This window comes from Aethina tumida, chromosome 2 (assembly GCF_024364675.1).
Source record: "Aethina tumida isolate Nest 87 chromosome 2, icAetTumi1.1, whole genome shotgun sequence".
Classification (NCBI taxonomy): Eukaryota; Metazoa; Arthropoda; class Insecta; order Coleoptera; family Nitidulidae; genus Aethina; species Aethina tumida.
In genome coordinates, this window is record NC_065436.1 from 7,214,482 (window position 1) to 7,226,101 (window position 11,620).

At 30.5% G+C, this 11,620-nt stretch overlaps 1 protein-coding gene across 1 annotated transcript; it reads left to right on the plus strand.

Annotated features, from left to right (window-relative positions):
* The first annotated feature begins 2,270 nt into the window (after nt 1–2,270).
* LOC109603038 (uncharacterized) lies at nt 2,271–11,227 on the plus strand. Its single transcript, XM_020019490.2, has 3 exons — nt 2,271–2,380; nt 7,993–8,225; nt 8,373–11,227. The coding sequence occupies exons 1-3, from the start codon at nt 2,378–2,380 to the stop codon at nt 10,993–10,995; spliced, it is 2,859 nt and encodes a 952-aa protein (XP_019875049.2). The 5' UTR covers nt 2,271–2,377; the 3' UTR covers nt 10,996–11,227.
* The last annotated feature ends 393 nt before the right edge of the window (nt 11,228–11,620 follow it).

The window sequence follows — 11,620 nt, forward strand, 5'->3', positions numbered from 1 at the left end:
AAAACTAATGTTATATTTATATTAGTTAGGGTCGCATCATAATTTTTGAATTTTTATTCCTGAAATTCACAAAACTTGTAAATTAAAAATGTGTGAATGTTTTAATAATATTCGAGCAAATATTTCTTTATTGAAAGATATTTTACGGAAATATAACATATAATATTCTTGCAATCTTTATTGTTATATTTTTATAGCAATTTCAGTTTTAAATATTTGTTAAGTGTGACATATTTTAAGACATTCTTCTAATTAAATCGAAAATTATAACAGACGTAATTAGAAAAATTATTTTTATGGGAATTTAAGACTGATACATTTATTATTTTTATTTATTGCATTGTTCTTACAGTTTTTTGTCCTAAAAATTGTTATGTGTATAATCCTCTCGAGAACTTATTCCTTATATTATTATAAATATTTGTTAAATGAAGTATATTTTATGACGTTCCTCTAATTATTTCGAAAAATATAATGATATAATTTGTATGATCACTGTTAACATTTAAGACTGAAACATCCCTTTATTTTTTATTTATTGACTGATTTTACTAAATATTGTTTTCTATATCATCCTCTTGAGAACTTATACATCATTTCTTATAGTAAAAAATTGAAAAAAAAAAAATATTAGTATACTTTTTATATGAAAAGCATCAATCTTTATTATTATAGTTTTATTCCAGTTTTAAATATTTGTTAAATGATGAGGTTTCCCTAATTACATAGAAAAATGTTATAGATGTAATTAAAAAATTATTTTTTGTTTGGTATATACAGTGTACCCATATAAGACTGAAACATCTCCATAAATTTTTATTTATTGCTTAATTTTAATAAATGTATAACCTAAAAATTGTTTTCTATATCATTCTCTCGAGAATTTATATTTTTATGGTAAAAAATAAAAAAAAAATATTAGGATACGTTTTATATGAAAAACACAAATCTTTATTATTATAGTTTTATTCCAATTATATATATTTGTCACATGATGTGTATTTTATGACGTTCCTCTAATTAAATCGAAAAATAAAATAGATATAATTAGAAAATTACTTTTTGTTTGGTATATACAGTGTGGCCATTTAAGACTGAAACATCCTCATATTTTTTACTTAAAATCTGGTTTTAATAAATAATAAGTGACATTTTACTCGAAGCTTTATTTGATTACATTAAAATAATGGTTTTAATTAATTACATTTATTAATTTAATAAATTAATTATAAAAATTTTTATATATGAAAAATGAAAATTTTGCGTAATTTAGTATCCACATTTTGAATTAATTAATTCAATATATTTCATCGTAAAAATTATTAAATAAATTGGATGGGATAATTTTATATGGAACTTAAAATTAAGGAAGAACTAAGTTTAATATTTCTTAATTTTATATAAAATTGAAATTGTTATAGATTCATTCTAATTTTTTTAATTAAATGCAAACATATAATAATTGTAATTAGAGTATATTTTTTTTGCTATATACATTGTGGTAAGATTGAAACATTCCCCTCAAAATTTCATTAGAGTGAAAAATTTAAAAATTCATATTTTAGGATACTTTTTTCTTGATTTCACCTTTAAAAAATATTGCATATATGGAAAAACACATTCTTTTTAATAAACATGATAAATGACAAAATACTTGACTTAATAAATAAGTCATACCTTAATCCTTGGTAGCCACAAAAATTACGATTTTGATATATACTTTCAATTATAAAACTGAGTTTGAGAACTAATATCTTAAGATTATAATTTCACTATTATTAGACTAATTATTTTACTTAATTAAATTTACTTATTCAATTAATTTTATATATGAAGTATATATAACTCAACATTTATCAACTGTGTTTAATGTTCTCAGTTAAAAAAAATTGTGGTAGATCTCCATCGTGAGCAATTATTTAATAAAAATGACGATGAGTTTACATCTAAAATAGAATTCTAATATGTCGTGAATAAGTTTAATTTATTATATATTTTATAAAGGACAATTTAAAATGTTAGTACAGTGATCACATTTCAAATAATAATGATATTACAATAGAAATAAACAATCCATGTAATTTTAGATGCAATTCATGTGTAAAGATTTATTGATAATCAATCAAATTATACATTGAATTAATCGTCGATGAACTATCACAGATTGTTCCGTTAAAAATTCGTAGATTCGTGCCATCAATAGTTAGTGGTGGTTGATTGATACCGTCGAAGATGAGTCCAAAATAGTATAAGGAGGAAAGTTTTGCAACTTGCTTACCTTCATATTGATAATATAAAAGTCTCACGTCTACCCGACTAATAGTTATTATTGTTCAGTGTTTTGTGCCAATAGTCGGAGTCTGAGGCATGATATAACATGGTAGGTACCACTGTCTAACGCACTACGCTGTATTATGCAATAACCATCGCGGGTACCAATATCAACTAGATGCGGATTACTTAATTAATGGTACTGTGACTTCGCAATTATTACATGGAATATTTACTTAGTCTCATTGTGCTACTTGGACTGTGAATTTAGTGCAAAAGTGTGAATTTATTAAATTATATTTGTTTTGTGATTTAAATTTATTTATTTCATAACTGTTATTTACTGTTTAAGTGTTCAATAAGTGCTATGGGAGGGTTATCATTTTAAACTGTTGCAAAGTGTTAAAAATATTAATAATATCTATATTATTTCAAAATAAATTTTGAATATTTAATTATTTTTGTAAATTATAACTTTATAAATATTCTATTTTCTATCTAGAAGTCTAAGTTTTATTTATTTTTTTATTAATATAATTTTATTTCGGTTTCTCTGTCTTTGTAATCCATACTTTAGTCAATTTTAAACGTCAAAGCATTTAATATTTTCCAAACAAGCCGTAAAATTACATAATTCTTGAATGAATTTAACAATTATACTTCATCAATACCATTATTACATAAGTAATGGTGAGCATTACATCCCATTATTACGGCCTTATAAGTAAAATGTCAAAATATAATTATATTTCCCAATTTGTTATTTATTGACCTCTCACTTATACCACAAATGAAAAATAAGCCTAGAGATTCACACATTCTCTCTTGTTTTCGCTATGTTTAACCTATTGCCTGATAATAATTTTCATTGGCATTTGTCGAGAAAAATACTATAATGAGCTATGGATGCATGCAATCAATTTAATAGATAAGTATTGACAATAATTGCATATAAAATCACACATCAACTTGTATATTTAATTGTTACCATTGATTCAAAATAATAAAACTATTTTAACAGTTTGTTTATTAAATTACAACAGGATAGAAATATTGGGACATTAAATTTATTTATATTATCATTGCTAACATGTATGTTGTAATGACAATCTTATTGCATATCCATTCAAGTTTTTATTGAGTCTGTTTATGACCTCCAATGTACTACTAGTAGACGAAATAAAAATTAAATATGATGGGTAATTTTCAGTTTGTAAGTTACATCATCAAAAAAACAATAAATGACAAGTAATTATTAGTTCATAAAAGAATATTGACAATGTTAACACTACTGTTGTTGCCTTGGATAAATATTTGTTAACAATTAAGTACCTCCAGATAAGAACTCTAAGAACAAAACCTGGTTGGTATTTTTATTTCGTAATTGTATGAGAATTTAGTTGATGCATAATGAAGTATTGTTTTTACTATTTTACCACATCATTAAACATTATTCACATAATAAAGAATTTCAACTGTCGACACGCATTTGTAGTGGATGTGATGTCTGTATAAATTATAATAATACAAAGCCGTAAATTAATTATGATCAGTAGCTGGACTATAATTACATATATTAGCATAATTAGATCTTCAGTGTGATTTAGTATATCGGCAATAATTTATTTGAATCAATCCACGCGACAGAATTATTCAAATACTTGAATATATTATGGAACACGCTTGTCAACAATGGGATGTTCTAATTAACTTTGTAATTAAAATAAAATGCTAATAACTGAAATGTCTCAGAATGTTTCCATAATCTATACTACCTATAAAGTGTTTTTAAAATAAGTAGTCAAAATATGGGGCAGTTAGATTAGTTAGATAGTTCAATAATGAAAAAAATTTTGTCTCTAGAAAATACAGCCCTTAAATTTAAATTTCAAAAATTTTTTTTCTCTCATATTACCGTAACTGTTGGTTCAATCATGCTTAAATTTGGTATTTTAAAATATTTTAATGTAGATTTTGGGGGTACACTTTTCGTCATTCTATTTTCCTCACCATAAAATATTTTTTATAACTATTAAGCATTTACTCGATTAATTATTTTTGCTTAATATTGATTATCACAGCCATTTTAAAAATATTTCAGTTTTAATGTCTGAAAAAAATTTAAATAAACATCAAGTAAAAAAACTATGATAATCAAGATTAATCATAGTACTTCAAATTGTGCAAAAATTGTGAGAAGCTTCGTAGTTTAAAAAAATGTTCAGAATCTACTCCAATGTAACAATATGTAAAAAATGTAACATGTATTTTAGGATAATACGTATCAAATTAAAATATGATTGGACCAAAGGTTACAAACATATGAGAAAGAAACAATTTTTTTAAATTAAAATTTAATAAGATTTTCTTCTGGAGATTATTGAACGTGTTCTAACTGCTCCAAAATTTAAACCACCCATTTTAGAAACAGCTTGTATTTTATTATACTACATAAATTTATAGATTAAAATATTATTAATTATTAAATAATTTGAAAATAGATTTTGAAAAAGAAAAATGTTTACCATGGATCTTGGTACCATTGGAGTCAAATTCGTTAATGAGAATACCTACTTTTCATAAGGGTTTCTCCTCTTTAGAAAATACATCAGGAAGGCCTGCGGCCAAATGATTTTGCTTTTTTTAAAAAATACCAAAGAAATATATCTATAAACATACATTGTTCTCAATAAACCAATAATATAAAAGATGGTGATAATTTAGATCTCCATCTTCTTAGGTTTTTAGTGTTTAGGATCCAGTGACCTAATACTTTGAATCATTAAACATTATCTGTTTTTATAAACTCGCTGTATTCTCAATTTTATAGAAATACTTAGAACTGGTTCTTCAATAATAACTTCAGGATCTTGTGCAGGTCTTTTGAACACGTAGTTACTCTTAGCTTAGAATTTTCTGTGAAGTCTCTAACATTTTTTATATATTGAAACAATTTCTCATGTCGTGCTTTCTTACACAGGGACTTTTTCACTTAAGAATTATTTTCTATAGCAAATTTACTAGTCAATTAAATGATAATTTTAAAATTTCAACCATATTTAAACCAACAACAAAGACTTTTCCTTGTCATTTATTGGTACAAATGAATTAATTATCCATTATGATAAAAATTCCTAAAATATTTTATTTACTTTTCATAAAAAATACTAAATAAATATATCTGGAAACATACATTGTTCTCAATAAACTAATAATATAAAAAAAGATGATAAAATAGACCCTATGATTTCACTCTTCTTAGGATTTAGTGTTTAGAATTCAGAGTACCTGATGCTTTGCCAGTAATTAATTTTTTCTCCTCATTAAACATTATCTGTTTTTACGAATTTTATGTATTCTCAGTTCTTACAACTGATACTTCCACAATAACATCCAAGAATCTTGTGAGGGTCATTCTAAATACGTAGCTTATATATTGAAGCAATTTCTCATGTCGTGCTTTCTTACTTGGTAATTTTTGTCACGAGAATTATTTTCCATAGCAAATTTATTAGTCAATTAAATGGTTATTTAGAAGTATCTAACTTTACTATGTAATTTCAACGGTATTTAGAATAATTCATTTGAGACTTTTCCTGGTCTTTTATTGGTACAAATGAATTCATTACCCTTTCTGAGAAAATTTCGCAAAATATTTTATTTTTTCACAGTTATTTATAAAAATCTAATTAAATTGAATTTAGTTAATCCAAGGACCTTGTGGAGGTCATTCTGAATACTTAGTTACCCTTAGCAAGAATTTTCTATGAAATCCTTATATAATTTTTGTATTTTACTTGATGATTTTTGCCTTGAGAATCATTTTCCTTAACAAATTTAATTGTCAATTATATGGTAATTTTGAAATATCTAATCTTTACCAAGTAATTTCAACCTTATTTAAAACAAATAATATGAATATGAAGTTAAATATCTTGATGTTAATTTGGATTCTGAATTTTCCTTATTCAATTTCATTTCTTAAGATTAGATTTATGAAATTAATTCTAGATTTTTTAAACATCACATTATAAAAACTTTTTAAATCTCATCTCAAACGTAGTAACATAAATATAAAAGAGTATCATAGAAATAGAATCTAAGTCTGCAGTTCACGTTTATTCTTTTTACTAAGGAAAACCTGATGAGAAATATGAATTTAAAGATCTTGATGTTAATTTTGATTCTGAATTTTCTATATTCAAGTTCTTGGTGCTTCGTTCTTAAGAACTTGGATTCATGAAGTTTATTTCTAAATTCTTTAAATACAACGTTAAAAAAACTTCAAGTTTTATTAAATTTTAAATCCCATCTTAAACTGTTTTTACAACGGTTATTTTTTCCAATTCATTTTGTGTTTGACTCAGAGTATCACAGAGTTATAATTTCCTATACTTTTTTACCTAAATAATCTTTGTTGTAAAAACTTGATGATAAATATGAATTTAAACATATTGATGTTAATTTCGATTCTGAATTTACCATATTCAAATTCTTGGTCCTTCACCTCTTAGTTTTTTTATTTATAATACTTATTTCTAAATTCTTTAACCATCATATTACAAATACTTTATTTTCTTTCTCTTTTTGCCTATGTATTTATATAAATTAATTGTTACAATTTTTTTGGCAATTAAATTAGGTGGCACATATCTTAAGATTCAAACAATATATTATTGTTGAAACATGATATGAATAATTTAATCTAGAACAAATTTGCATTCAGCAAATGTTTGGTGGAATCTTTTGCATATTAAAGTAGACTACCACTATGCAAAATTAGTATCAATATGTCTCGAACATCCAATAGTTCCAATCTGGACAAGGACAAATGCGATGCGTCGTTTATATGTTAATGTTATTTGATGATGTGCTTGATCACCTTAATGAAAATAAGTTTAGTTAAATGTTTTATTTACAAAATTGCATACAATTTTTTCGAACTTCTTTTTATCAACTTAAAAATTTTGTACAATTTGTTTATTTATTTATTTATTTACTAAATGAAGATAATTTTACTATTTATTTATTGCTGATTTTATAATTAAAATGTGAACGTAAGATTTTCATAATTCACGCACAAATTGAATAAAAAAATGGTCATAAATTATTAATATGGAAATGAATGACACACCTTACCTATAACCTTTTAAAAAAGTTAAATTTAACATGCTTTATTTTAATGTTACCTGAGAATGATAAAATTGGCAAATTAATTATCATTTCATAAAAACACCCACGTCTTGAGCAATTAAGCGTCTTCAAATTTATTAATATTGCCTTTACAACAGGTTGTAAACAAACTAATAAATTAGTAGTGCTTTCATGTATTACCGTAACTATTTAAATAATTTTAACCGCTTTGATATATTCTCATTTAAATAAAACCTATTATTAAATTTTCAGAATAAAGGTGTAAGTAAAAATATGGAAATTGACAAATATTTATTTATTTATAATGTAATATTATCAATGGTTATTAAGTATTATGTTCTAATTATTTATAAACAGTAAAAATGGTGGAAAACATTTTAAATCAACAATTACATTATTTATCCTATCTTCTAGGCTATGACAAATGTCAAGGACTCATCTGTCGAGCATTGATTGGTGTAATAAAAGTTCTATACGTTGGTTATTTTTGAATATTGTTAATATATGTGATGCATTAACATAAAGACCCATATTGTTTGCTGATCGAGACATACTTATTTTTTTCAGAGATTCACGATCTCTTGGCTTATCTTAGCACTTTCGGTGCTAAGTACATTGGCACTTTCAGACTTAATAACTAACTGCCATAATAAAGAATTAAGTGGAATATGTCAATATTCAAGAGCATTAGTACCTCTGCTGAGGGAAAAGAGACAACAAAAATATTTTTATCCAACACCAAAGGTACCGTTTGAAGAGACAACTCCTTCTTACAGGACTACAACGCCTCGACCTTACAAGTAAGCAGTATTTTTAATTATATTGATCATAGTAAAGAGAAGTACATTTATATTTAACTTAGTTAATTAAAAAGCTTAAAAGAAGTCATATTTTTCACCTCTGTAACAACGGATCTTACAATTTCTCATTATATTTATATATTTTAGGCCACCTGCAACAAGTCCACCAATTTACACGCCACCTCCAACAAGACCACCAACAAGACCTCCACCAACAAACCCACCTTCTAGGCCACCAACAAGGCCACCAATTTATACACCACCACCAACAAGGCCACCAACTTACACCCCTCCACCAACAAGACCACCAACGAGACCTCCACCACCAAAGTCTACAGGCTATACTTATCCAACACCAAGTGTGCCATTTACCATTCCAACTAAGCCTCCAACAAGGCCACCAATTTACACACCACCTCCAACAAGGCCACCAACTTACACGCCACCTCCAACAAGACCACCAACAAACCCTCCAACAAGGCCACCAACTTATACACCTCCACCAACAAGGCCACGAACGTATACACCACCTCCAACTAGGCCACCAACTTACACACCACCACCAACAAGGCCACCAATTTACACGTCACCTCCAACAAGACCACCAACGAGACCTCCACCACCAAAGTCAACAGGATATACATATCCAACACCAAGTGTACCATTTACAATACCAACTAAACCACCAACAAGGCCACCAATTTACACACCACCTCCAACAAGGCCACCAACTTACACGCCACCTCCAACAAGACCACCAACGAGACCTCCACCAACAAACCCTCCAACAAGGCCACCAACTTATACCCCACCTCCAACTAGACCACCAACAAAGCCACCAATTTACACACCACCTCCAACAAAACCACCAATTTACACTCCACCTCCAACAAAACCGCCAATTTATACACCACCCCCAACAAAACCACCAATCTACACACCACCCCCAACAAAACCGCCAATTTACACGCCACCTCCAACAAGGCCACAAACGAGACCACCACCAAAGACCGGTTACACCTATCCAACACCAAGTGTACCGTTTACTATACCCACTAAACCACCAACATTCCCCCCATATACTCCGCCAAAGACTCCCCCAAAACCACCTGTTACTTTTCCACCGTATACACCACCTAAGACTCCAGCTACACCAACCAGACCTCCAATAACTTTCCCCCCTTATACACCACCAAAAACACCAGCTACTCCTCCTCCATTTAGACCGACGCCACCTCCACTAAAGACTCCACCCCCACCTACACTTCCACCATATAAGCCCCCTGTTACGCCTCCGAGACCAACACCGCCACCAGTAACTCCTCCAAGGCCGACTCAACCACCATATAGGCCACCACCGGTACAAACTGTACCACCATATAAGCCACCAGTTACGTCACCACCATATTTGCCACCGAAAACTCCACCTAGGCCAACGCCTCCACCATTTAGACCATCTGTAACACCGCCACCATTTAAACCATCAGTCACACCACCAAGACCAACCCCACCACCTTTGAGACCTTCTGTAACACCGCCTAGACCAACACCACCACCATTTAGGCCTTCTGTAACACCACCTAGGCCAACACCACCACCATTTAGGCCTTCTGTGACACCACCTAGGCCAACACCACCACCATTTAGGCCTTCTGTGACACCACCTAGACCAACACCACCACCATTTAGACCTTCTGTTACACCTCCACCGTTCGTTCCATCGCATACTACACCACCACCATATTTGCCACCTAAAACTCCAGCAACACCGCCTCCATTTAGACCAACACCGCCTCCTCTAAGGACACCACCTCCAAGCCCTCCATCTAGGCCAACACCACCACCGTTCGTACCTTCTGTTACTCCACCTAGACCAACCCCACCACCGTTTAGGCCTTCCGTAACACCACCACCGTTTAAACCGTCAGTTACACCACCAAGACCGACTCCACCACCTTTCAGGCCTTCAGTAACACCACCTCCACCTAGACAAACTCCACCACCTTTCAGGCCTTCAGTAACACCACCTCCACCTAGACAAACTCCACCTCCATATAGGCCATCTTCTACACCACCGCCATATTTGCCCCCAAAACCGCCAGCGACACCTCCACCATTTAGGCCAACACCTCCACCACTAAGGACGCCACCTCCTTTTGTTCCAACAAAACCACCATACAGACCTCCACCAGTGCAAACTATACCACCGTATAAGCCACCAGTTACACCAGCAAGACCCACTCCACCACCATACAAGCCACCACCAGTACAAACTGTACCACCATATAAACCGCCAGTTACGCCACCTAGGCCTACTCCACCACCATATAAGCCACCACCAGTACAAACTATACCACCCTACAAGCCGCCAGTTACTCCACCCCCATATAAACCGCCAGTTACGCCACCTAGACCCACTCCACCACCATATAAGCCACCACCAGTACAAACTATACCACCCTATAAACCACCAGTTACGCCACCCAGACCCACACCACCACCTTATAGGCCCCCAGTGACACCACCGCCAATCCAAACAGTTCCTCCTTACAAACCACCAAGTCCAACGCCACCTCCGTACAGACCACCACCAGTACAAACAGTACCACCGTACAAACCACCCAAACAAACACCGCCGCCGTTCAGGCCAACGCCACCGCCATTTGTACCTTCTGTACCGCCATACCAACCGCCTAATGATAGACAATATTTACCTCCAAAATCCGATGGATACTTTCTACCTAAGCCATCAATAGCTTTCAACTTTTAATACGTAAATCAATATTTCCTGCCAATAGAGTTGTGATACAGTTTTCTGATGAACCAATGCATCCATCTGATTTCTAGGAAATCTATGCGCAATGCTTTAGTAATTGTGTCAGAATACTTTTGTAAATACTCAAATCAACTATATATCATAGTATTTTATGTAAAAAAGTGTAATATAAACAATATACTATATAAAAATTGTATTTTTTCACTATATTTTAGCTTAAAGTTGGTGATGAATTTCTAATAAAGGTGTGTCATTTTGGAACATGGATAGTGACCATAATTTTGATTTGTTTGACTTTGTTTGCCAATATTTAGGTGAATGAACGAACGAATGAAATATTTTTTACTATGGGGTGTAAAAGAAAAAATAAACCTTGACTTAAATAAGAATAATATTAAAACAAAACACAATATTTCTTAGAAAACAATCTTTTACCAACAATTAACTTTATGGAGATTTTTCACAGAAATAATTACATCAGAAATATTTGATTCGTTGAATTATTAATTATTCTATTTAAATTATATATCAGACTCAGATTCTTGACATTTTTACAGGTATGTAATATAATATGTTAGGCAGCATAATGAAATAAATGAATTGGCTCAGTTTGCAAGCT

Excerpts from the sequence above, each read along its gene's own strand:
- LOC109603038 (XM_020019490.2), top strand. Across the intron at positions 8,226-8,372 it reads ACAACGCCTCGACCTTACAA|GCCACCTGCAACAAGTCCAC; the intron begins GTAAGCAGTATT and ends TATATATTTTAG.